This window comes from Plectropomus leopardus, chromosome 16 (genome assembly GCF_026936395.1).
Source record: "Plectropomus leopardus strain MGB_pleo_1.0 chromosome 16, ASM2693639v1, whole genome shotgun sequence".
Classification (NCBI taxonomy): Eukaryota; Metazoa; Chordata; class Actinopteri; order Perciformes; family Serranidae; genus Plectropomus; species Plectropomus leopardus.
This window is the reverse complement of record NC_142191.1, coordinates 20,827,181-20,853,241: the sequence shown is the minus strand read 5'-3', so window position 1 is coordinate 20,853,241 and position 26,061 is coordinate 20,827,181. Positions and strand designations below refer to the sequence as shown.

The 26,061-nt window shown below is 39.3% G+C and overlaps 1 protein-coding gene and 1 long non-coding RNA gene across 4 annotated transcripts in view; one reads left to right on the top strand and one right to left on the bottom strand.

Annotated features, from left to right (window-relative positions):
* fmn1 (formin 1) overlaps positions 1 to 26,061 on the bottom strand; it is a 33,104-nt gene that overhangs the window by 6,439 nt on the left and 604 nt on the right. The window contains exons 2-14 of one of the 3 annotated variants that reach the window (XM_088089287.1): positions 23,162 to 24,948; positions 17,556 to 17,734; positions 11,896 to 12,004; positions 10,029 to 10,090; positions 8,744 to 9,453; positions 7,927 to 8,068; positions 7,273 to 7,360; positions 5,889 to 5,950; positions 5,711 to 5,799; positions 5,499 to 5,628; positions 4,975 to 5,121; positions 4,025 to 4,084; positions 3,062 to 3,182 (exon numbers count right to left, since the gene is read on the bottom strand). In XM_088089287.1, coding sequence (XP_087945413.1) covers positions 3,062 to 3,182; positions 4,025 to 4,084; positions 4,975 to 5,121; positions 5,499 to 5,628; positions 5,711 to 5,799; positions 5,889 to 5,950; positions 7,273 to 7,360; positions 7,927 to 8,068; positions 8,744 to 9,453; positions 10,029 to 10,090; positions 11,896 to 12,004; positions 17,556 to 17,734; positions 23,162 to 24,851 — 3,589 coding nt within the window. In that variant the 5' untranslated portion in view covers positions 24,852 to 24,948. Of the gene's footprint in view, positions 1 to 3,061; positions 3,183 to 4,024; positions 4,085 to 4,974; positions 5,122 to 5,498; positions 5,629 to 5,710; positions 5,800 to 5,888; positions 5,951 to 7,272; positions 7,361 to 7,926; positions 8,069 to 8,743; positions 9,454 to 10,028; positions 10,091 to 11,895; positions 12,005 to 12,141; positions 13,922 to 17,555; positions 17,735 to 23,161; positions 25,048 to 26,061 lie in introns of those variants that run through there. The other 2 variants (XM_088089288.1, XM_088089289.1) reach the window with 2 other exon arrangements.
* On the top strand, positions 399 to 24,343 carry LOC148186888 (uncharacterized). The gene is made up of 3 exons (XR_015779095.1): positions 399 to 2,199; positions 23,697 to 23,856; positions 24,143 to 24,343. It is a non-coding gene; the product is annotated as an uncharacterized LOC148186888 (long non-coding RNA).

Below are 26,061 nucleotides of genomic sequence, written 5' to 3'. Positions count from 1 at the left end.
TCATGGACCAAAGAATTGATTGACCAACATTTCCATCCATAAAAAACTTTATAGTGAGCTATTAACAAGTTTACGGGATGCTTATTTACATTATGTTATATGTGCACTGATACATCTTAATCTGATTATTTTCAAACTCTCAAAAATTGGTATCGGTCTTTGTTGAGAGTAAACACGGCTGAGCTTCTGGAAAAATATATTGCTTGCTCAGCTGGCACCAGACATTTGTAAAGTCAGAAAGATGTAGTACTCCCACCTCGGAGAGACTTTCAATTTTGGTTGGAATGAAAATGGGGTTGATGATATTTTAGATGTTAAATGACATAAGAATTTCATTAACATGATGATGTTTTGCAGACATCAGGTTTTTTTCTCCATGCCTTGTAACTAAATTTTATTCTACATCAAGATGATGTTGCGAGATGTTGGATTTTTGTTACTTAACAACTTAACACCAACAAAACATCAACATCATCTTTCATCAGAATTCTTCATCAAACTGAGGTCGGCATTAGACGACATTGAATTCTGGTCACCTGACTTCACAATCTAAATTGATCATATGTCAATGTGTAACAATGTTGGTGGCCAACTTTTACATAGAATTTTGTTAGCATATGAGCAGCAGAGATGAAAATCAATTCACCTCCTTTATATTTGAGTTAGTGGAGAATCAAATCTTCATGTCTACATGTAGATACTACAACAGGTTACTGAGAAAATATGTTTTCTGGAGTTATTTGGGTGAACTACTAACTGTTTTATGGTGAAAAAGCTCTTTTTGATGGATCTCATTTCCTTCAACAGTCAGCACGGATGACTTAAGAGAAACTAATCTATCTTTAACTGTGTTGGGAAACATTTCATACCAACCAAACACAAAACACAGGGAGAGTGAAGAGCGACAGAACCAGGCATGAGGGCGGTTCAAACAGGCAGAACAAAAGGAACCTGCAACGGGACGATCCAGATTGCACGGTGGTTTGGGTAGACGGGCCGATAAGACAAAGCTGTGTTGAGAGGTAAAGAAAGCTATCTGCGGCACACATCTGGGGGCCACACTGGAGCCCGGGCGATACAGCCGAGCAGGTTAAGGATCCGTGCATCTCTGCAGAGGCCCATGCAGAGATACCACAGATACCGAAGGTCTGGAGATTACATAAGTGGGAAGCTATGGTCTCTCTGCACTGGCGACAGGGGCACAAAGGCACAACGATGGAGATCTGATGAGCAGGAGGATTAGAAGCTGGATCTGAAAGGCGCCAGGCCTGTATCAGTGGCAAGACTCCTTTTAGTCTCTGAATACACACAGTGCAAAAACACATGCATACACAGGGATAAAACAATGCACTCACTCACAATCGTGCACATGTACGAGTGAGCATTGTCCTCAACGTGACTTTACTGGCTGGCACTGCTGAATGGCGTCATATGGGCACACTTAGAGAGAGAGGAGAACAGGCCAGAAGGATAAGACAGACAGAGAGGAAATCTTTTGTTCTTGAGCTGTAGTTAACTCACGTTGGGTGAAAGAAGCAGGCCTTTAGCTCTAAGTATAAACAGTTACTCAATGGCTGGGGCTGGTGATGGGAAACCAGGGTGGTGAGTTGCGAAGAGGTGGGGGGTGTCTGATGAAAAATGATACCAGACTGGGCCATGGTTTGGTCTGTGGGAACCTCTTAAAATCAAAGTGATAGAGTTACACAGCCTGGCTGAGGTTTTCAAACAAAAACACACAACAAAATGACCACAAGGCGAGACTATTTCGGTCACCCAGTCACACTAAAACGTGGAAAAAAAAGTGGAGCATGTTCGTGGGAAGTAGGGCTGCTGTAGCACCCCCTGCTGGAAAAGGCCAACATCACAACACTCTTCAAAATGAAAAAAAAAATAAAGGAAATAAAATTTAAATTATATATATTTATATTTAATTATATTATTTTTTCTGTTGGTATTTACCAAATCATGAATTTTTAAATAAGTTTTAAAAGTTAATTAGAAACACTGAATAATAACTAGTAATTAAAATAACGCTAAGCATCATGGTCAACGGATGTTACGCAGTCTAATGTAGGTTAGCTCGCTGTAGATGCACGCGCCTGTCCCTGATGAATGTGCTCACCTTTCGAACAGTTTGGACATTAATGCACTCATGAGCCACTTTTGGAGTAACATAAGTGAAGCGCAAACCCAGCCAAGGTACAGTGTCTGTTCTATTATGAGCTGCCGCCGTGCAGTTTAATACCATTATTGGACCGGTTTTTTTCACGCAAAAAATTGTGCTGCAAAAAAGTATTTGGCTATGTTGTTTTGTGCTGTGCAAGTTGGCCTTTTGGATTGCTTGAAACTGCGGGTTTGGATATGTTCTGGTCTATTTTGCGCAACTGATGGCCCCGGTTTTGTTTGTTTTTTTAATAAGCACGCGTATAATAGTTAAAGACTGACAAACTTTTTTTCTGACTTCAGGGAATATGCCGACGATGATTTGTGTGTGTTTGTTTGTGTGTCTGTGTGTGTGCGCGGCCGCTCGCGTGCTTGTTTGTGTATGTTTCTGTCTGTATGCGGCCTAATTTTTAAATAGGGTACTGTGATGTATTTTTGAGGTTAAAATACTGTGTGTTTTGGATATGCTTGTAGTGCTCTCTTAACCTGTAAAACTATGAGTAATCTGTTTGTTCTCCTTCACTATGTGTGGTGACATATACTTGATCCATATTGCAGTAGTGCATGTTATGATAGCATGTTAAAGTATGAAGTGATTTTTCATAATATATTCCTTTAGAAAAAACTTATTTAAATTGATTCATAATGAAGAGGATCATCCTGTTGATTGTATTCACACACAAAATGCAGCTCTTATCACAGCACTGCCCACGGCCCTGAAGTGGAGCAAATGTTTTGGAGATCAATACCATTTAATATTATGAACTGAAAGATGTGGACAGGAGTATTGGCAGGCATTTATTACTTAAGAGGGTGTTTTTGTTTGTTTGTTTGATTGTTTGTTTGTAAGAGATAAAGAGCTGGAATATATAAAGGTTGCTGTAGTGATGTCACATACTTGTCAGATCTCGTCCGAGCTGTCTCAGGTCTCTGTTGAGGTCATCAAACTTGACCTGCGCAGCCAGGAAGACGTCCTGAGGTTCAGGAAGAGGGAACATGCTCTTGTCTGTGCCGGCGTTCTGGTGTGATAGTATCAAAACAGCAAGAAAATCAGGAACTAAGAAATGAAGTGCGTCTTTGGACAATTTCACTTTCGGGACGACTGTAAAAGTTGAATCGAATGAGTCAAAAAAAGACAAAGACATGCAAAAAAATTGTCTCTCTCTCTCTCTCTCTCTCTCTTTGTGTATTATGAGACTAGCACCACTGAAAGACTACTGCTGCAGGAGTGTGAGCTGCAGACAGCTGATAAGAGTCTGCCCCAGCCACACACACAGTGACAGGGCTAACTGTTAGCTTCACATGGCTAACTTTACTGCTTCTAGCTATGTTTGACCATACAGTTATGCTGTTTCACTGGCTGTATGAGTTTGTTGGGGCTGTTTAACAGCTGCTGCTGCTGCGGCTGCTGCTGATGTGTTACCTCATGCTAACTGGGCAGGCGTTGAACTGAGCATTTACTGGACATACAGTGGCAAGGCTCTGCTTATGTGTAACTGCACCAACAAAAGTTTTCTTATCCAATGAGGAGTCAGATGAGTAAGGACGTCATCTAAATAGGCAGTCCTTCAGTGTGGCCCAGGACACATTAGCCTACACACTGTTGAAAGAATGTGGCCACAAATGGCCCAGACCACCTCCAAATGTGATCCAAGCGAATGGACTAAGTAGGTGTTGAGGACGTATTTGGTGCATTGACACTGATACTAAAAGGAGTCCGGTTATGATCCAATAACTCAAGCATTAATACCTGGTGTATATATGAAGTCTGTTCAAACATTTGGAGGAAAACAATAGAAGCACATTGGCTTGTAGAGTAAAGCATACAAAAAAAATTATGTCAGTAACATGTAACTTATACCTTATCCACATTGTGCAGGTAGTATGACACAACGTAGTCCACCAGGCTGATTCGATTGTCCTGTGAAGAAATGCAGGAGACCCATCAAAACTGCAGCAGTAAAACTTTTGTGTGCAGGCCAATGGCTCACTGTCATATCCCAGTTCCTTCATTAACACTTGAATTAAAGAAAAGTATTTTAAGATCATTCATTGTATGATATTCAGAGAGCATGCAAGGTATTTTTTAACATTTAACATTTTTCTGATGTATCACTCAGAAAAATGTTTGAATTAAAAACATGAGTGAGTTCCTGTGAGTTCATAAAAATTTTGATTAACTAATTCAGTTCACCTTTCTTTTACCACCGTGCAGTCTGAGTAATAAGCTTTTACAAGCTGCAGAATGTGCTTTATGGACCTTTTAAGCCAGAGATTAGCCTCCCAGGCCACATCATGAAACCCTGTGATTGTTAGAGGCAGTTGAGGCTAGACTGAAAAAAAGATCTGCCACCTCTTCTTCAGGTTAAACTGAACATAAATCAAAGAAAAGGAAGACGTAAGGTACTCTTTCATTTAGGGTTAATTTTCTCTACCATTAAGTATCAGGTTTCTGGAAATGAAACTGCATTTTTTTTTTATCATTGGTGCGTCAATAAATACAACAATTTACATAGCATTTCTAACTATTTTGTTGGATTGCCCATATTATGGAAAGCAATAAACCACAGGATAAGTTATTTGCTCAATTAATTAAAAATGAATGTTTTAGTACAAAAATTACAAGTAATTTTTTAACAATGTCCGAACCTATGACTTTATTAGGTTCAGAGACCAAACAGATGCTCTTTTGTTCAGTATGACCACAGTCTTCATCTGTTGCTTACTCAAGGACGCATGTAAATTCTCAGTAGGGAAGAAATGGCCTCAAAAGGAGCCACTACAGTACTTCTTCAGATACCATGGCCTTACTCTGCTCTTGACGTCCTTTAGTTTGGGTAGAATCTCTAGGCCGAAGCCGTCGGCCTGACCTCTGGTCCTGTTGCCTCCGTTCATGTGGTTCCCCAGAGCCAACACAAGTCCCACCACATCTTTTACACCATCGCTCTCCAGCAGAGCCTCAAAACGGGAAACACACATACAGGATCAACTACAAACAGCTAGCACCTCAGATCCTCCATATTCTATTTAACAAATATCATAATAGAATAAATACACATTTTGCTTAAATCTGAACACTGATGTTACTTTTAAACCTTTAAAATAGCTTACTCAGAACTATCCAATTGTGATCACAGAGCAAAGAAACACATTCAGTCCTGTTGTACTAAGGCCAAAATACACTGAGCATCTTATCATGGAAGCAGAGGGAGTCAAACATACTATATGTGCTCCTTAAAAAGACATGATCAGTGAAATGCATGCACATATTGATATGTCATGAGAAGAAAAGGTCAAACGTGCAGCAGGTTGCTGTCAGGTGCTTTTGTTCCTACCTTACAGACACATGAAACTGTGTTGAGCTTGCGTTGGATAGACGCGATCCCATCGATGAAGGTCGACTGAAAGATGATGCAGTGAGCTCTGCCTGCAAAGTCTGGGATCTGAGACAGCTCATACAGGAACCTGCAGCACAAACGCATCGACAGTGAGAGCGTTCATAAATTAGCAGTGCAGACTCTAAACTGTCAGCAGATGAGACACTGACTGTTCAGGTTTGTCCAGCAGTTTAATGTCTTCTTCCTCCGACGTCTCGTAATGCTTCCTGATCCTCTCCAGTTCTTCTGGCTGCGCTCTCTGACACAATGACAATAAATGAGATTAAGCGTTCTTAAATGTACAGTTGCGCTTGTTTAAACTGCAGTAACGTGTGCTGTAACACCTACATTTTCATACAGCGCTTCGATGGTCTCCAAGTCCACCACAGATTGATCTACAGCCAGTACAGCTAGAGGTGGGAATGTGAAAAGGCACAGATATCAAATTTTAACTGAATACCAAACATTCAATACAACATTATGACAATATACAAAAAAAAAAAACCAAAGAGCCCAAACAGAGAGCTGCAGATCCTCTCACTGAGAAACAAAATCTGCTGTTTCCCTCAAAATGTTTGTCAGTTTGCGATTAGCAGATTGACTCTCTGTGACCTGGATGCTGACATTGTGTTGAGTAACATATTCAAAGTGAAGTACAGGGTAACTGCAGTGTGATGTCGGGGTTAATTTTACCAAGGGTGACGTTCAGAGAGCTGTGGTTACCTGAATGTTTACAGATAACGGCTGCATGTTCAAGTTCCAGAGACTGGCTTGAAAATAGAGCTAGTGTACTGACTTTACTAAGATCCTCTAATTTTATGTGACTGACATGATTTTTGTTTGATTACACACTCTTTGAGGTTTTAATGGTGATTCTTATGAAAGTCCTTCAGAGGCCATTACAAGAATAAGTATCTACAGGTACACGACAGGAAAAACACTGAATATGTGGATGGATTTATTTCATTAACCTTCTTAGCTAGCTGTAATAATATCAGGATTGGCCAGTGATGGAAGACTTTTTCAGATCCTTTACTTACGTCCGAGTAAAAAAATAAAAAATACTCCAAAAAACAAAACAAAATGTTGAAGTAACTTGGGGAAAAGTATTAGTAAAATGTAAATATATTATATATGTTTTATATAAATATAAAAGTGCTCACTATACAACCAAATACACTCTGTCAGTATTACATTTTTATATGTTACACTATTGGATTATCATTATAGATACTTTAATCATTTCAGCATTTTAAGCATTTTAATATTGAAGCTGGCTGCTGTAGTGCAAATTCTACAAATTTTAATAACTGCTAGGTGTTTTAGGTGTTTTACTGTTTTACAGTGTAACAATGATCTATGTATTTTTCTAGATTTTTATCTTTCTCTTTAGCTCTTTAAAATCTTTTTTTCTGAAAAAATATGATAAAAGAAGAGGTAAAAGACTATAACTAAGATATAAAACTTATATCTGTTATTGTGCTCTAGTACACCTTTTTATGCCCAAGGCCTGGGAAAGAACATACTCTATCAAGGTGTATTTCTCAATGATCAAAACTCCAATTAAATTTAGATTTAAGCTAATCATAGAACACAATGAGGCTCTACATGAAATCCGAGGTTCTGCGTAATATTACTACACTGTATATGAGGTTTATTTCCTATTTCAGTCATTCCTGATATCAGCAGCTCACAGGGACAAAACAAAACAATGATTAGCTCTTAAACTGACCTTGCTGTATGTCCTTCATCTCCAGGTGGAGACTCGATATGAGGATGCCTACAGCCTGAGAGCGCTTTCCGTCCAACAGCTTTATGATCTGAGATAAACATGCACACACATCGTTACCACGACCACCTCACCACTAGAAACAATTAGTGAGTCATTAATGGAGAGTTTACTAAGAAATAATGGAGCAAAACAATTGACAGTCATGTTATGCCTCACCCTAGTTTGTAACCTTGGTTCAAATGAACAGATCAGATTTTTTTTTGTCTTTTTATTGAAATATATTCTGTGTTTCCCTCTCACTGTCTCTTGGATGTTTTAGTGCATTCTCATATCTTCTTATGTATTATAGTTTAGATTGCCTTTCTGTAATTGCAGCAAACATGAATTAAATGAGGAACTACAAGAGGAAATGACAAAATATACCTCTACTGTAGAGTGACTAAATAAATCACAGCCGTGAGTTGAATATAAAATACTTAATATGAAGAAGACATAGAAATATCAAAAAAATCTGTATTCTTTCAATCTTTTTTCGTGATGCATTTTTTTTTAAAAACAATTTTACATCTGTACACTCAATGGCATCTACTCCCTCTAGTGGACATATTGAAATAATCCCCTGATGAGAAGTGTGCAGTTAATTTTGCAGGTTACCTTCCTTGCTTTGGCTTTCTTGACAAAAGCCTCTGACAGCGGCTTCCTCTTGGTATGTGTGGTGGTTTTAGCGAAGAGATCCTCAAACTCGCTGGTGTTGATTATATGTGGCTCCTCTAAAACGCTCCACAGTGTGTTGCTCCTGTGGGTGAGAGAACATAGTGTTTAATCAGCTTTGTTTTAAGCTGTTAAAATGACCATCACTATTTTTTCAGCTCCAAATGTAAACTTATTGTAGTTTCGTATGATTATGTAGTTTTTATTTTTGTATTTTTTCAGTTTCAGTAAAGCCATGCTCGTCATGCCTTCTCATGCTTGTTGAAATAACACATTTGACCGAATTATCAAAGACTAAAACTTACAAACTGACATTTCCTATATATTTTTTTTGTCATTTATTTAGTATTTTCTAAGCCCACAATATTATTTAAGTTGTGTTTTTCACAGTCTAGTTCTTATTTTTATTTCAGTTAACTAAAATGTTTACCTTGTTTTAGTTTCTTGTTTAGTTTTAGTTAACTATCATGACTTGACCCAAGATGAAATCTTCAGTAACTTGTTCTGTCCGACCAATAATTAATAACCCAAAGATATTCAGTTTACTAAAATAGTGAAAACCACCACAATGGAAGAGCAGGAACTAGCATTTATGCTTGAAAAATAACTGAAATGATTAATCAGTTATCAAAATAGCTGCAGATTAAATTTCTGTTGATGATCAGTTGATTATTCTGCTAATTGTTTTGCCTCAGGTTTGGGTTTTTTAATATTGTTTTATTAGTTTATTTCATTGTGTTTTTATTTACTGTGAACCCACTTGTTGTCCTGGATCTGGATTCTGGTCCAGTAAAGAGGCTTCATGGGTCGAGAAGGCTCCACCGTCGGTTTCCTGGGAGGCGTTTCATTGATGAAACCTCCAGCTGGAGGAGGAGGCGGTGGTGGTGCTAAGCCTGGCAGGGATGGAGGAGGAGGAGGAGGAGGAGGAGGAGGAGGAGGTGGAGGGACTTTAGATGGCTGCATGTTGTTAATGGGTGATGACAAACATGGAGGAGGTGGAGGAGGAGGAGGAGGAGGACGATTGTCTGTTTTGGTTGTCTGAGGAGGAGCAGATGGTTGTTCTGCTGGAGGCAGCGTGGCTCCAGGTGGAGGAGGAGTTTGGGATGGAGGCTCATGTGTTGAGGAGGAAGTCTCGTCCCTCTGACCAGCCAAGCTGAGGCTGATAGAAGTCAGGTCCAGCTTCTTTGGGGTCACCCTCTGCTGCTGAGGGCTGGTGCAGCCTCTCCCTGCAGCCTCTCCATCCTCAGGAGTCTTTACAAAAGTCTCCCGGTCTGTCTGGATGCAGACTGTGCGGAAAGATTTGGGTAAAAAGTCGTCTTCTGTTGATACAGCGACATCTTTGAGTTCTCCATGACGGCGGGTCCCAACCTGGGAGAGTTCAGCCTGCAGCTCGGCCAGAGCGAGCTCCAGACGGGCGACATTTTCCTCATTCTCCAACTTCAGTCTGGAGAGTTCATGACCAAAGTCCTCCTGGAAATTAAAGTAAAAGTTAAAGGAATAATTTACTACCGAAATAATCATCTGTACTGTTAATGCAGAAGTGTTGTAAATCATGATGCTTTAGTGAAATGCCTGGGACTGAGCACACAGCTGGATAAATGAGACTTGGCAGAGTTCTGGGATAGTTTGTGAACAGATGATTTGATATAGTTTTGATGTTTTAAAACACAAACCTTTTTTACTTCAGTTCAACAAAACTTTCATCTGTTTTTGAATTCTTTGTTTACTGAGGAGAGACATGCTCAGAGACGTGCTATCAACAGTGGAAAGAAACAGACTGTACATTTTAGAAAGCTATATGAGCAGCAGATCAACCATATCTTACAGTTTGGATCATTCCTGTAACGTACACCACTTCTTATAATTGTCCTGTTTTTGTCTTCTAATGGAAACATACCAATCTCATATTTGAGAGTGATATTAGTCTTCTCATCTAACTCTTGGCAAGAAAGAGAATAAGCTTATTTCCCAAAGTGTCAATAGAATCCTTTTAAGTGCCAAAAATTGGCAGCACATCAGCATCTCACTGTATTGTTCATACTGACCTGTAACTTCTCCAGCTCCTCTTTGCATTCTCTCTTCAGCTGCAGCAGAGCAGCCTGATGCTCTGAGAGGAAACAGAGCAGGAAATGCATTTAAAAACAGCTTTGAGCTCCTTCCTGCACCACAAACAGATGTTCATTATTACAGCTGCGGCGCCCGAGAGCACTTTCTTTACCGCGATGGATACATTAGTGTTGTTGATGGCAAAACGAACAAATTAAGAGACACTTGAGAACTGTGACTGGCTCTGCATGACAAATCGAATTCATGTTTTAATACTGCAGGAGGCTGTTTGAGGATGAACTAACAATACGAAGTTTGACCAGATGATGGCAGTAGAGCCTCAAATGACTAACAGACTCATGCAGGCACACAGCTCTGGCACTTTAGACAAACTCTTTATGCAAACATTTATCTGCTAATGGATGACTGAACTTATTTAGGGTTAGTTATAAAGTGTATTTACTGTCCAGACAGTACTTACAGGAAGTGTATTTGTGGGTGTGTACACATGGAGCACACAGTTTTATCTCTGCTCAAACAACCTGTGATAATCTAACTGATGAATAGAAGTAGACATTTTTTCAAACTAAATGGGATGATTTTAAGTTTTAGAGCTCATCCAGATGAAGCAGGACCACTTTCAAATCCTTTTAAAAGCTGTGAGTGACATTTTGTACATTTCTAAAACTGGGATTTGACCTTTTTGGCCTTTGAAAAATAATGTTTTGTGACTGACAGCTTATTTGCCAGCACCACATGGTTTCATGCAAATCACTACAAAAACACAAAAAGGCACAAATATAAAATCCCTGTTTAGAGATTTATAGTACTTATTAGGGTTGAAAATGTTTAGTTAAGATATTTCAGACTGTAGAGTTGTGCCGGCCTTAATTTTGCCCTCAGATTAGATTTTTAAATTGTGCATCCAGTGACCTGAGGCAAAAAAAGCCCCAATGGGATTTAAAAAATCTTTTTCCAATGAAATATTAATAATTTGCTTAAAGGCATCACAGTCTTTGCCACAGACTGCCACTAACCTGAGTGTGCAGTCCAGTTAATCCCTTCACACACTAAAGGTGCTGGCGTCTTACAGACTGGTTCGCTGTGGACACACACGGGGTGGAGTTGTGTTTACCGAAGCAGTTACGCTTGATATTAAATCCACCGCATGATAACACAGAGCAAACACTCCTATGCCCTCTGCTGCTCTGTCTCTAATGAACTGTCTGTCATACATATTCAGAACATAGTGTTAATAAAGGCCGAATTAATCTGCATGGATTATATTTTTTTAATGGTAATATATTTATTGTTTTTATTTTTGGAGAATTGTTCTCTAATTTCCAAATTCAGCCAAAATTTAACCAGTTCATTGCTGAGTTTAAGTAAGCACAAGTGCCAAAATTGAAGAAATTCCCACATGGTTTTCTTGAGATATTGTGTTCACAACAATGGGACGGTAAAATGGATGGACGACCCAAAACGAATTACCTCCAGCCACGACTATCACCATAATCTTAGTCTCATAGTCTCTGTAGATAAAGACACCGCCACACACTTCAAGTGGGTCATTAGTGATGATTGCGATTACTGCTAGAGTCTTTTAATTGTTATTTTTAAAGAAAAATGCTGCATATTATGTAATAAGTAGTATTTAGTAACACATAAAAGCTCATTTTGTAGCAAAGGCAAAATGTTATACTTTAAAGACTTTTCTATATATTCAATTTAAATGAGTTTAGAAAAAAAGAAGAAAAAAACACAATTGAACACATACAGCAGATAATTGTATGGGAGTCTAAACAATGTGGATAGATAAAAACATTTTTATGACAAAATGATGGATGTGAATTAATGAATGAGTACCTGCTTCTGTATATTTCAGCCCAACTTTTTCCTCTTTAAGTGGCGGCCAGACAGCTTGTAGGCGGCCAGGAGTTCTCTCCTCTCCCTCTGCTGGGGTGGATGCTTCTGACTGGAAATAAAACAGAATTTGACAACAGATTTATACAGTATTGATCATAACTAGAGCTTCTTTACACACAGGACGGTATTCTAATCAAGGTTTTGGTGAAGCAAGTTGATGCTTGTTGGTTTATACAGAATTCGTACTTTGCCATCAGCTGAGTCTTTCTTCTCAGGGGTCTTATTGGTTCTCTCAAAAAGCGCTCTCAGCACATCTTTATCTGCTCTTATCTTCTTCCTCACTGCCTCCAGGTCCACCTTCTCTGCTGGGTCCTTCTTTAAAGGCTTCGGGGTGAAAAAGGCCTTAAAGGCATCGAATGCTGCCTCTGCACTGGACACAGAAGGTTTCGTGGACTCAGTTGAAACCTCCTCCTCTGTTTCGGGTTCTTTCCTATCACCCTCTTGACCTTCTTCAATCTCATCAGTCTCATCCTGCTCTCCCTCAGCCTCCTTCCTCTCCTCTTTCTCATCTCTCTTTTCCCGGTTCAGGAACTGGGAGATCTGACCCAGGAAGCCTCCCTGAACTTTAGCATCACCTTGCCTCTCAGGGAAAATGTCCCTCCTTGCTCCTTGAGAAGACGGTTTGATCTGCGCCACGGTGTCGTGCTCGGGCCCAACCACCCCCTTCCTGAGGACCCTCAGGCCGCTGAAGAGGGCTGGGAGCTGGATCTGTTTGTCCGTGGAGGAGCCTGGGGAGAAGGTGGCTCGAGTCAAGGTGGATCCAGGTGGAGGGTTGTTGGCTGCAGATGTTATGAAGATATTTTCGTCTTTTGGAATGGAAGGATGGTGGGATTGAGCAGAAAAATCTGGAAATACATCTCTTTTCTCTTCTTCGTCATAACTGTCCTCTTCTGCATCGTTCTTCTCTTCATTTTGAATGCAAGAAGGGCTAAAGGCTTCCTCTAGCGCTGGTGTAGGTTCATCCTCAACTGCAGGTCCTGTCCGAGTCACGGTCATCTCTGCATGTTTGGATTTAAATGATGCACTTTCTGCAGATTCCTCAGGGTCAAAATCCAAACTGTAAGTACTTGAAATAAAATCTTCCTGGCTGTGAACATTTTCTTCTATTCTCTCTCTCTGATTAGCATCTTCAGTGTCGTCCTGCTCGACACTGACTGGTGCAACACAATCACTACCTGTATTTGCTGAGTCATTTGCAATGAGTTGACATCTTGGTTGCACAGATTCATTCAATTCACTTTCATGCAGCAAGTTCTCAGATATGTGACAATCTTCCTTGCTGCAGCCATTACCTTTGTCACAATTTTCATTTGGTGTCTTATTCTGTTCTTGATTTGTTGCAAACATCTGCTTCTCTGAGCCATTTTCAGCGTTTGCAGCCACACTTTGCTGCTCTCTGAGGTTGACATTATTCCTCTCCTCCTCTGTCATATCTGAGTCATTTCCAGCTTCTCTCCAAGGTATATATCCCTCTGAGTTAGGGGTCGTATTCTCTCCAACATGAGGCGATATAGCATGCGATAAGAAGTCTCTACTGTTCTTCAGAGTTTCTTCAGAACTCATATCCCCATTTTTCTTTACATGATTAAAACTCAGCTCTGTGTCTCCTTGTATTATGTCCCCATTCTCCTCCTCTGAGAGGTTCCGGAAAAATTTTAGGATGGCTTTGTGCTCCTCCATTGCTCACAAGTCACTCATAAAGAAATTGCTGACATTATCCAGAATGGAGGGATGTTCTTGAATAGCTTTTCCCACAATGTCAACATTGTGGTTGCCATTAAAAATACTCATATCATGAGCGCAACATTGTGCTATCTTGCATCAGCAAAAATGCAGTTTATAAGGGCGTCTGTATGGCATGCAGTAATTTGTAAATCTGTTTCCAGGATCATGCAACTTCCACTTTGTATGAATAACAACGCTAGAAATGTTTAAGTCAATAAAGTCATATCACCACTCCTGAAAGTCCGACCTGTTTCCGCTCCAGTTTGTTGAAAACAAATAGATTGATCCTCTCACGGCTACAGCAGTTCCTTCATGTCTTACAGAAGAACTAAAGTCTCAAACCTAAATCTGGAAGCAACAGTTAGTCACTCAATAACAGGAGCGAAATCCACTCAGTCATGGAAAAGTGAGGGTTTCCAAGCCTCCACGGCTCTGCTGGCGAGAGTGACTCACTTAACCACAGTTAGAAGTCAGATCCAAGTTGTGGTTATAGTTTCCAAGTTCTTCTTCCCTTTCCCTCTGGCTCCCATACACCTTCTGTAGTTCTTTACAGAGCTGCAGATTGTCATACTGTAATTGGTAGCAGATGGTGACTTCAGCCACTGTTTCTGACGACACCCTGACAGATCTGTGAGCTGTAAGGCAAAGGAAGCCACCCAGGAACAGATGGAGAGACACCACACCCAGAGCTGAAGGAGGGTAAATAGGACTGCCAGGGATCATTTGTTAAACGTTATGGACTGTAAATCCAAAGTGACAGGGAGGTCTCTCAGCTCCCCTGCCGGCACTGAGCAACACCCGGCTAATCTGGGAGTCTTAGTGGGTCGAACCCCACCTCCACTGTACGGTTAATCAGCTCATATTGAATCTAACATAAAGTGCAGAGACAGAAAATCTTTGTTAGATTTTAAGTGGTAAAAATAAAAGGAAGTTATTGATTTGCATGTTAATGTTTTATATTTGAATGCATTTTTAAAGCATTTTGATTTGCCTTTGAGTATGAAATTTGTCCTACAAATAAATTTCACCTTCACTTTTACACCTTAACTTTTGCTGAATAAAGACATTTTCAAAACAAAGATAGTCACACTGGTGACACTGATCAATACAAAAGAAGAAAGAATTTGACTGAAGTTGAAAAGTAAAAATGAACAGATCTTACAATCAATGTGTATACATTTGCAAAACAAGGGAACGAAAAATGTCACAATCAAGAATTGGATGTTGATAATTTAAAAAAAAAACTAATATTTTTCAAAACAAATACAAAAATTTGGTTATAGAAAGTGTCAAAAAAAGTGAAAATGAGTGAATCTTACAAACAAAACATTATGTATAGGTGTGTATATTCTCTTAACAATGAATATATCACATCAAGAAAAGGATGTTTAAGAGATCAACACAGAAAGAGGACAGAAAAATATACATATGTGTTAAAAAAAGTAATTATATAATAGATAAAAGAGAACTTAAAAATAAATAAATAATAATAATAATAATAATACAACAATAATAAAATAAAGCAAAAGAAAGTAGCACACCAACAAAATATAATAATACAGTAACTTGAGGGTGAGATTAAAGATGTGATAACACTTGTCCTTAGATGACCACAAAAATATTTAATATCAGAAAGCAAAACAGGATCACAGCACAAATCCTGGCACCTCACGGATGAAGAACATAGAAAAGGTCTTTGACTGACATGAATTTCAAGGTGCATGAGGAAGAGTTTTTTTAATGGATTCCTGAATCCAAAAAAAAAAAAAAGAGAGAGAGAGAGCGAGAGAGACTGTTAACTTCCTCCGTCACGGGTTCATGTTTGGGTTATTCTCAGGTTCCACCCTTGTTTGCTTAAATGTCACATTGTCACAGCCAGCAGCAGGTGACTGACGCTTTCACTGCATATCATCACACTGCAATTTCCCCTGATAATTACTGTACTCAGAGCCATGCCTGTGATCCTGCAGGCCTGTCCTAACTGGCTGCACTTAATCGTACAAATACTAATAAAGTGCTTTTTGCATTCCCCTGGGAGGTATACAGTGCTGCTTTTATGTGAGCTGTGTTTATGTAATAGGAATGAATCCAGATAATCCCATGAAATAGCATTAGAGTCAGAGAGCACACACACAAACACTGCTGAACAAACACACTAGACTGAATCCAGCGTTAGGCAGAAATACAGAGTGTGCCTAATGTGCTTTTTACAGTAAATCAACAAAACACAGTGTAGTGGAACTGAAGTAAAAAGGTCTTTACTGAATGGTTACAGATGTGGATGTTTGTCTGGTGTTTGAACTGATTCTCCATAATTCAAAGAGTTTTTTTTAAAGTATAAAGTCCACATTTTCTTCATTAGTTGTAGACTATCTTTGTTGGTGTTAGCCTGTGGTTAAAATGACAAATTTAAAATGTATAATTTAGTTTTTTCCTTTCTTATTTCTCCTTTTAAGGCCCTATGTGAAATACTAATCTAAAAATTAAATTTTCCTCCATCCTAAGCTTTCCTGTTTTGTTTTTAATAGTTTTTGTTATGTTTTGGGGTTTTTTAATGGTTGAAGGCTATTTTTCTTTTTTCTTTTTTTTTTGCTATTGTTTATCTTTGTTCTGTTGTTCTTCTGTTGTTTGTTTTCCTTTTCAAATCCTAATGTAAGAAATATTTCAGTGCAAATAATAATATGAACGATAATGATAATAATAATAGTTTAAATATTAACTTATATATGTATATTCACTATATTTGTATCAATATGTAATTTGTTTCAAGTTTCTTCCTCACATACACAGATATATAATATGTGTACTGATGAAAAGACGCAGAGCTTAAGAGCTTACAAACCAAGTAAACTACCTTTGCATGCTAGCGCAGATACCATTGCCTATACAATGTACTTACAGAGTTGCATTAAATCCTTTCTGTTATGTAACCACAAGGCACTCTTTATTTCACACACTTACGCACACACTTGCACACACACACACACACACACACACACATACACACACACCACACAATGCATGAGTCCATTTGTTGAACCTGGGTCCACAGGACTGTAGTGTGAACATTTAGGATGATGTCATGTTGATGCAGCAATTTTCAAATGAGGAATGTTTTTTCCAGTGTTAGAGAGCCCTCATCCTACTGAATGGAGTATCCACAGAAGTATACTTTTTGTCACATGTCACAGGTGCTTTATTCTATCATTCAAAGTTTTCAGAATTTTAGTGACAATCTGTTTGTCCCTAATGACTTCATATTACTGCTTTCTGTTTCTGGTTAAATGTGTGCTTTTTAAAAGTACTAATGTACTGGGGTCTTGGGGAGATCCCAGTCAAAAGCACCAAATTCCACCTATGCAGTTTTAAAAGATGGAACTATTTATTGAGACCATGTTTGCCATCAGTCCTAATTTAAAGTATTGTACACAGATTTCCTCATGTGCTCTGCAGACATCCTAACTGCTCTTCCTATGGTAAGATGATGTTGATATGATGACTGTAACTACCCCAAAATAATAATGATCCATTTTAGCCCTTTTCTTGGTCAAATAGCATCAATTTACAGACAAAAAAGTTAACATTTTACACAGTAGTTTATTCTTGTGATCTCAAAAGAGCCAGTAGGTAGTCCTTAAAACCTGAGTCTGGGTCGGTCAGCAGCTCACCTGGTAGAGCAGGCACATCATGCATAAAAGGCTTTGTTCTTGCTGCAACAGCCACAGTTTCAATTCCAACCTCTGCGCCCTTCGCTGCATGTCATCATCTCTCTTTCCCTTTCATGCTGTCACTGTCCTGTAATTACAGATAAAAAGCCCCCCCAAATGTCTTTCTTTAAAAAAAACAAAAAACAGAAATAACTAAAAACTACTCACCAGAAGCTCCAATGGGAGAGGTGTGGACGTCGGTGTATCGATGATGTCATCCTCAGGAGCTGTGATGCGCAGGAAGTCGATGTGTTTCGGTCTGGAGGGATGAGAAAGTGACCTGCAGAAGGAGAGAGATTCCTCAACCTCCTGCTGCCAGATCTTCTCCTGCCTCTGCAGAGCCTCATCTGGAGAGGAGATCGTAAACAGAGCAGAATCATTATCACTGAAGAATCTTGAACAATAGTAAAAGTGAACTCACTTCACTTCTTGTAAAATTCACCTAGAATGTCAATCCAAGGCGTACCAAAAGTAAACTGAAATCTGTCCTTGTTCCCCTTCCAGTACACATAGATGCATGGTCTCATTTTAACGGTAACACCCTGAAGATTTTTCCCAACATCAGAATTACTGTAAGTGCTTCTGTCATTGAGTAATAGAAGTTTTAACACACTTAAATAAAAGATTTTTTTTTGTTTATTTTTTAAATCTGCATTAAATATTTCCTTGAAAAAAAATGCTGCAGGTGACCAGGATTAGCTGGAAAACTCAATGGGGCCATAAAATTAAGCTTCACCTTGTCCATATTCAAAGCAGATAACAATATCACAGAAAGTGAACATTTGCCACATGTTTTTCTAAGGTATCAAGTATCAAGGCACTTAAAAAGAGGGTAAAACAGTGCACTGAATGTGTGAATATGAGTGAAAAACTAATCACAGACAGAGGTGTCTACTTCAGAGTTTACTGTATATAAAACACTTTTAGAAAACAAGAATTAATAGGAAATGCTTTTCCCCTTAAGAGAAGAGAAGAGCCATTTGTTTATCTTCTCTGAACATTTATAGGGGTCTAAAATGCCAGGAACATTTGCAAAATTGTTGGGGAGGTGAGGAGTGTTACTGACTACAAGACCCATAAGCCATTGGGATAATCAGTTGATTGACTGTGTAACCTGAAAAGACATGCAGGCCCTTTCTTTCAACACGAGCTCTTGCTGGCCATTGTGGAGAGGAAAGTGGAGGTCCTATAGGCTCAATCAAAAGGTCAGAGGTCAGCTGACATTTTGCTATCCAGGTGTCAGCAGGCTTACATGCAAAATTGATTTTTTTACACACAGTAAGAGGAGAGATGAAAATGCTTTCACAACTAAGACTCTAAACTTGCTTTAGACAAAATGAATGCCAAATTTGTCAACGCAAAGTTCTTCAAAAGTCTGACTAACTCTCCAGCCCTGCAGTAAATCTCGTGTGTTATGCTGCAGTGTCACCCTGAGGCTATAGGACAGAACTTCAGCTAAAAATAAAAAGCAGAAACTCTCTCTGTTTAACATTTACATTTCAAAAAGAACATAAAACCCCTCAGCATTCTGGTTATCATAGACTTCTTTATTTGACTGTATATTATACTGCTTCATTTTCCACTTGTTGTCACCTGCGGCCAATGATTAGTTCACTGTCCACTACAGTATACGGTCATCATAGCCAATAGACAGCTGTTCAGATGTATATAATGTAATACTCATTTTGATGTTTTGTGCCTGATAAAGATCTAGAAAAATTACCGCCTCACAGTTGTATAACTTTGCAAACCAGTCAGGTTGCAGTTGTAGTTTACATACATGCTGTGAAAACATGGATGCTTGACACACAGGTCAGGTCACTGTGATCTTGACCTTTGACCTTTGCTCACCAAAATTTAGTAGTTCATGCATTAGTCCAAGCGGACATTTGTGCCACATTTGAAGAAATTCCTTCTAGGTCTTCGTGAGTTATTGCTTTCACGATAATGAGACAGATGCAAGGCCACAGTGACCTTGACCTTTGACCACCAAAATTTAATCAGTTCATTGTTGAGTCAAAATGGAAGTTTCTGCCAAATTTGAAGAAATTGCCTAAAGATGCAAAGACATAAAAGCAGACACAAAAGCAGAGTCTGCCCCCTGGAAGCTGTTCCAAAAATGTGCAAATCAAGATGACATGTCCAAATGAATTCATACATCGGAGCAGATTTAGCTCTATATAGAAATGTTTTGCTATTTATAGTGTTTTAATAAGCTTTAATATCCCCATCAGTTATGTCCTACAGCATGCTGAATACCTATGTCGCATTAGTAGGATGATTGATGTGCTTTGTTGTATGGTTGACAGATAGTGATCCTCAGCCAAATGTGCTAATTGAAAAACTATTAAGAGTGCAGACTGCAGAAGCACGACGAGATATTTAATTATCTCACAGGACATGTTTTGAAATTATTTTGGATGCGTATTTAAAAAAGACAAATATCTATTTATCTATTTTTGTCTAAGAGTTTCCCAAGTAAGATTTATGAGTATGAATTAGGGGTTTGATTCTCACTGCAGCCAAGCTAAAAATGTAGTGATGGTGCTTTAGGGAAATGTGAAAACAACCAGCTAATTTCAGATGTGGTCAAAGGCAGCTCAGCCTTGAGGAGAGGGCTGTCTTTTCTCTCACTTTCTGTATCCTGGTTTTCCCAGTTTAATGTCAAGCTGGTCACATAGTCCTGGGTGCAGAGAGGAAGCTATTCCACAGTAAACCCATCAGTATCATTTCAGATGAGAGCGCCAATAGAGATGCCAGTTGTGTAACTTTCAGCAGACACATAGCTGTCCTCAGCAAGATTAAACAGCTTATGGAAATGTGTTATCTGTCCTCCATTTGACCACACTGACGAGAACACTGGACTTTGAGAAGAAAACCCTCAAAGGGCTCTGCATGTCTTTCTTCCTCTCACTCTAATCATTATTCTCTAAAGATGTGTTGTATTTCACAAAGCGCAGAGCCTTAATCCTATTTGGACAGCCAGGCATTCTGCAGCACGGCCTGGTCCAGTTTTCATTTTCTGGCAGTGAAGAGGAGACATCTGACTTTTTACTGGTCTGTCTGCCAGACTCAGGCCATCACTTCTATGTATGAGTTACAGTTTTATTCTTTAACATACTTTTCTCTTTTTATTTTCCCTGTAATAGCTCTAAGATTGCTCAAATAATCCCAATTCACACTTTCTGTATATACAGTATATTGAATATTATCTTCCCTGATAATCCAAACAAGACTCATTTTATTCTATAGAAAAAATGTCTTGTGTATAAAAGCTCATTTCTGTGTGATGAGAACATGAGATACTGTTTTAAAATAATGACTTACTCATCTTAAAATAATGAAAAGTGTTTTCATAATAATGAGAAACTTTTTTTTTACTGTTTAGTTATTGATTGCACCACACTCTCGGAGTGCAGAGTTTACTCTGGGCAATAAAGGGGCAGCAAAACGTCAAGCATCGTGAAAGGGAAACTTAACCATTTATTTACACTCAATTTAAAAGTCCTGCAGCAGCTGCTCCTTGATCTGATCAGCTCTGACCAGATCAGCAGGTCAATTATCTACTCTGTGACTCAAAGTCCTGAAACTACTAGTGAGGAAAAAATAACTCGTGACAAGTTCTGTCTGTGCTGCGCTCACGACCTACAAATACAGACTAAGTTAGAGAGGGGACACAGACTGATAAAAAGGGGACACACACGTAAAAGAAGTTATGAGGCTATAATGTGCCATAATGGACAAGAAATAAGGGGCATATGTGAAGGTAGCTACAGTACAAGACCAGCACACCCTGTACAACCTTTATTTTAATACGTCCAGTGAGGTGTTTAATGTGTGCATCCATCTACAAAGAAATCCAACGTGGTAAACTCCTCCCACAGGCAGACAGACAGTCTCTCTCTCTCTCTCTCACTCACTCACTCACTCACTCACTCACTCACTCACTCACTCACTCACTCACACACACACACACACACACACACACACACACACACACAATTTACAACAATTTACAACAATTTATTTTCTGCTCTTTAGATGGAAACGGTGGGCGTCTCAGGTCAGTGCCACTGCAGGACTATGAGACTATATCCACATCATGTGATCACTAGTACTTCATGCCTGAGCACACACATGCCAAACACACAGACACAGACACAGACACACACACACACACACACACACACACACACACACACGTGGTGGTATGTCAAACCTGCAAGGGGTCATTATTTACAGACTACCACACATCCTTCAGGTCTGCTTCAGCAGCTGTGGTGAGAAAAAGAGACAGTGTGCGTATGTGCATGCGTGCGTGCGTGTGAGAGACAGAGAGAGAGAGAGAGAGAGAGAGAGAGACTACAGAAGTACCACCAGACTGAATTCAGAGAGCATTAAATTCAGAGCGTCTTAATCAATGTGTAGATCTGACAGTCAGAACTCAGCATGTTCCACCTTTAAGGCCGGCTGCTCTTCTTCCTCCTCTGTTCACTTCACTTACCAAGTCAGCATCATGCTCTTACATACACACACTTTATAAAGGTACTTTGTCCTCTTTAATCCTCTGTACACTGAGCAACCATGAAGCACATACTGAAACACGTATGAGATACAGCTATGAAATCCTTTAAAATACTTCAGCCAACAATTGAACAGTTGAAACAAACCAACAGTTAATTCTAGAAAAAAAAAGCTGTCATGCTACATCCTGTCAAAGAAATCTTTAACATTTCTTTACAGTTCTTTAAGAAAATAATAGTTTCACATAACACTGGGTATGAAATATCTTATTCAGATAATGGCTGTCAACTATCAACAGTGTCAGAATGAAACTAAGTATATTTACTCAAGTACTGTACTAAAGTAACATTTTGAGGTACTTTTACTTGAGTATATTTTATGTTATGCAACTCTATACTTTCACTTTACTATGAAGGAAATATTTTAGTTTTTACTTTGCAACATCAATGAAATATTTGATAAACTTGTATGATTTTATGCAGTACTGTACCCAGTTGTACAAAGTATCTGAAAATGGCTTCATGCTGAAGAACTATATTTGTTAGTGGTAAAAACCTAAAATAAAATAAAAAGTTCGGCACTGTGAAAATAATTTTCTGTTCTATTTATGTAAACCGAATCATTCTGATCAGTGAGTACTTTTACTTTTAGTGCTTTAAATACATTTTGCTGATAATGGTGGTGTTCTTTTACTTAAGTTATATTTTAAATTCTGGGCTTTTACTTCTAGTGGAGTATTTTTAGACTGCGGTATTTCTTTAAGGGGGCCTGTTATGCTTTTCCTTATTTTCGATCAAATGTATAATGTCATAATATTGGATGCTCAAACCAAAGTGTTTTTTGAACAATAAATCATTTAAATATTTTCTAGTAAAAACAAAAACTGTTTAAACCTGAAAATTGGAAGAATAGGCACCTTTGAGTAAAGTATCTGAATACTTCTTTTTGCTACTGACTATCAAAAACTGTCTGATCAAAAAGCTTCTGACTGATATCCCTGCTTTGCATTTATTTTTACGCTGTATTTAATTTGGACAAAGTTCTGGTCAAACTCCCCTGATGAAGATCATGTGATATGGTCAAAAGCTCTAGAGCAGCTGCTAAATAGACTATGCAATGAGACTGTTTTCTTAACTGTTGTTTCCAAGGTCAAATCTGAACTTTAAACTCAACTTCAGTCACTAATTTGATTGTTTTCTACTACATTTTTATATGATTCATTGCTGTTGTATCATAATCAGCATTATTACCTGAAGAGAGTAAATCATCTTGTCTGGTCTCTGTCTCAGTGTTGCATCTGTACGTCTGACTCTGTTGACTCTTCCTGTTACTCATCTCCTCATTTCCTGTCCCACCAGGGACCGTGGTGGCGTTTCCACAGCCTTTGGCCTCCTGAGAAAATAAACTGTCTTCAGCTGAGCTTCTCCACGTTATGTGACACTCAGAGATGTTATTTTCATACTGGTTGGTCAGGCTCAGAGGCAGAGATAGCCGGCTGTAGAGACTTGGGGTCAATAGAGGCGACAGGATGGGAGACATGCTTTCAACGCTGCTAGATGTTCTCAGAGAATCACTCAGGATGGCAGACAGGGACGGCGAGGGTACAGGGGAGGTTTCTCCACCTGCTGAAAGAGATGGTGATGATGAATTATTTGGCACAGTAGAGGTGAAGCTGTGGGAACATGACAGTGGAGGCCTTGCTGATCCTTCAAGGTTTGGCTCATAAGAAGTTTTCTTGACCTCTTTGAAGGGTTCACTCTCTGCTTTTGCTCCCTCCATCTTCAGGACCTGACGCAGACTCTGACTCAGAGCTTCACCCAGAGCCTGAAGCTCCTCCACCAGCAGAGACTTATCGTCATTGCACTCCTTGTTCTGGGCCTCACCAATGCACCCCTCTGACATAAACTGAGCTTCGTCGCTACCTTCTTTGATCAAGTCCAAACTGGTAAGACTCACCCGCCGTATGATCCCTTCCACCTCCTCAATTTTGTCCATTACTTGCTGTACTGCAGCCCTCTTCTCCACCTCCTTTTCCCTCCATTGAGAAGACTTCTCATCTATGCTTTCTGCGTTTTCATCCTCGTCTTTTTCTCTTTCTGACTTGGTCATCTGGTCTTCTTGAGTATTCCTGGTGCTGTTTTCTGTCTTTCCTGTGTAGCAGATGTATGTGGAGTACATATCATTGTCATATTCAGAAAGGTCTGAGTCAAGGGCACATTCCTCCTCCACAGATAAATCCTTTCTTTTTTTGCTGGAAGATCTCTGAACATTTCCAGACGGAGTATCCAGCACCCTCCATGTCGGCTTTAGCTCCTGTGGACTCCTGTTCCTCTCCTCCAACAACAAAACTCTTTCTTCTCCTAAAACTCTCTTCCTCCTGGCTGCGGGTGTGCACATGATCGTCCTTTGTTCCTCTAAGTCCCACTCCCCAAAGGTAGGAGAGCTCGTTATCTGGAGCTTTGTCAGCCTCCTCCGTGCCCATGGAGTCCCGGGTGTCATCTTGAGGTTGTGCTGAAAGCCGCTGGTGTAAACTAGCCCCTCTGCTCTTCTCCTTCTCTTCCGAGGAATCTGTAACTTGGGGGATTTCGGCAAAGCATCCCTACCCTCTGCAAAAAAATTTGGCTTGATCTTCATGCCCTGTTGGTTACCCATGCTCATGAAAGTCTGGCACTCCAAACACAACGGGAACAACTCTGTCAGCAAGAGCTCAGAGGAGTCGTTCAACTCTTTGAGGGTGTCTCTGAAGAATTTGCCTGCTTCACTCTTCTTCACTGTTTCAGCTGGACCCTCCTCCTTGCAGTCAGAGGTTAGATCTTGCTTGTGCATCAGAGGGTCTTTAAAAGGGGAAGCTGGGCCTCTGCAGTAGGAGAAGGATGGACTCACACAGCTCCTCTCACTGATCGGGGTGTAAAGACTTAAAGTGGCGCGAGTGCTCTCCATGATGCTGTTTGATTACCACAGAAAAATCAGGAGATGATTTCTTTACAGCAGGAGTGGATTGCTGGAGCAGTCAGGCCACTGGACGACCACGTGAATCCTGACACAGAAAGATGAAAAAAAGTTAATTTACATTTATTTTAAATGAATGTATGTATATCTGTCCACTTTGCTGTAACGTAAGCTTGCTCAGAGGTGCGAGAAGGGCTGTCATTTGATGTATGCTTACTTCTGTCCCGCGATAGGTGGGTATAGTTCAGTAAAGAAAATAGTTCTTACATGAAACTGCTCACAAGGTCATGATTTCTTGAAAGAGACATTGTTTTTGAGTTTTTCAAATGATTTTTTTTTCACAAGCTGAGTGCCATCTAGTTCTAGTATATTGTAGGGGAGGCAAACATTTCTACAGCCAATATATATCCAACACTCGGCAACTCACACCAAAACAATCTAGACTGATAAATAGCTTTACCTTTAAGACTTACCAAACTGAGAGTAAGTGCTGAGTGCAACCAATTAGCAGAAACTGGACACACATGGGACAACAGTATCTGTAAACTCACGACCCTGATTCACAAACTGCATTGCCGAAAGAATTAACTTTACATGACATTTACTGAAATACTGTATTTATATACAGTTTTGAGGCACTTTACTTGAGTATTTCCATTCTGTGCTTCTTTATACATATACTTCACTACATTTTGGAAGTCAGTATTGTACTTCATACTCCATTGATTCATATTATTAATGCAAAATACCATCAACAAATAAATAATGACATATTATTATAGGTTAAGATAGCCAGCAGTAAAGTAGTTGAAATGGGCCCCACCTTCAAATACTGCCAGTGGTGTAATGTAACAAATTAATAATACTTTGTTACAAGACTTACTCCTATAAATTTCCCATTTATAGCAAAATAGGGAAAGAAGAAGGGGATGGATGAACAAATGAAGTATTGGCAGGGAAGCAAAAACTAGATTTTGTTCTCCTTAAGTCCTTAAAGTTGTTCAAAAGACATCATTTGCTCCAGGTTTAGTGTACGCTCTATTTTTAAGGTGGTGTTTGTTAGAAAAAAACTTCATAATCCTCAGAATTTTAACCACTTGCTTTTTTACAAACCAGCATTTACTTGTTCTTTTACTCTCAGTACTTTAATATCATAAAATTACTTTTAATACTTAAGTACATGAAATGTCAGAGGGTTTAC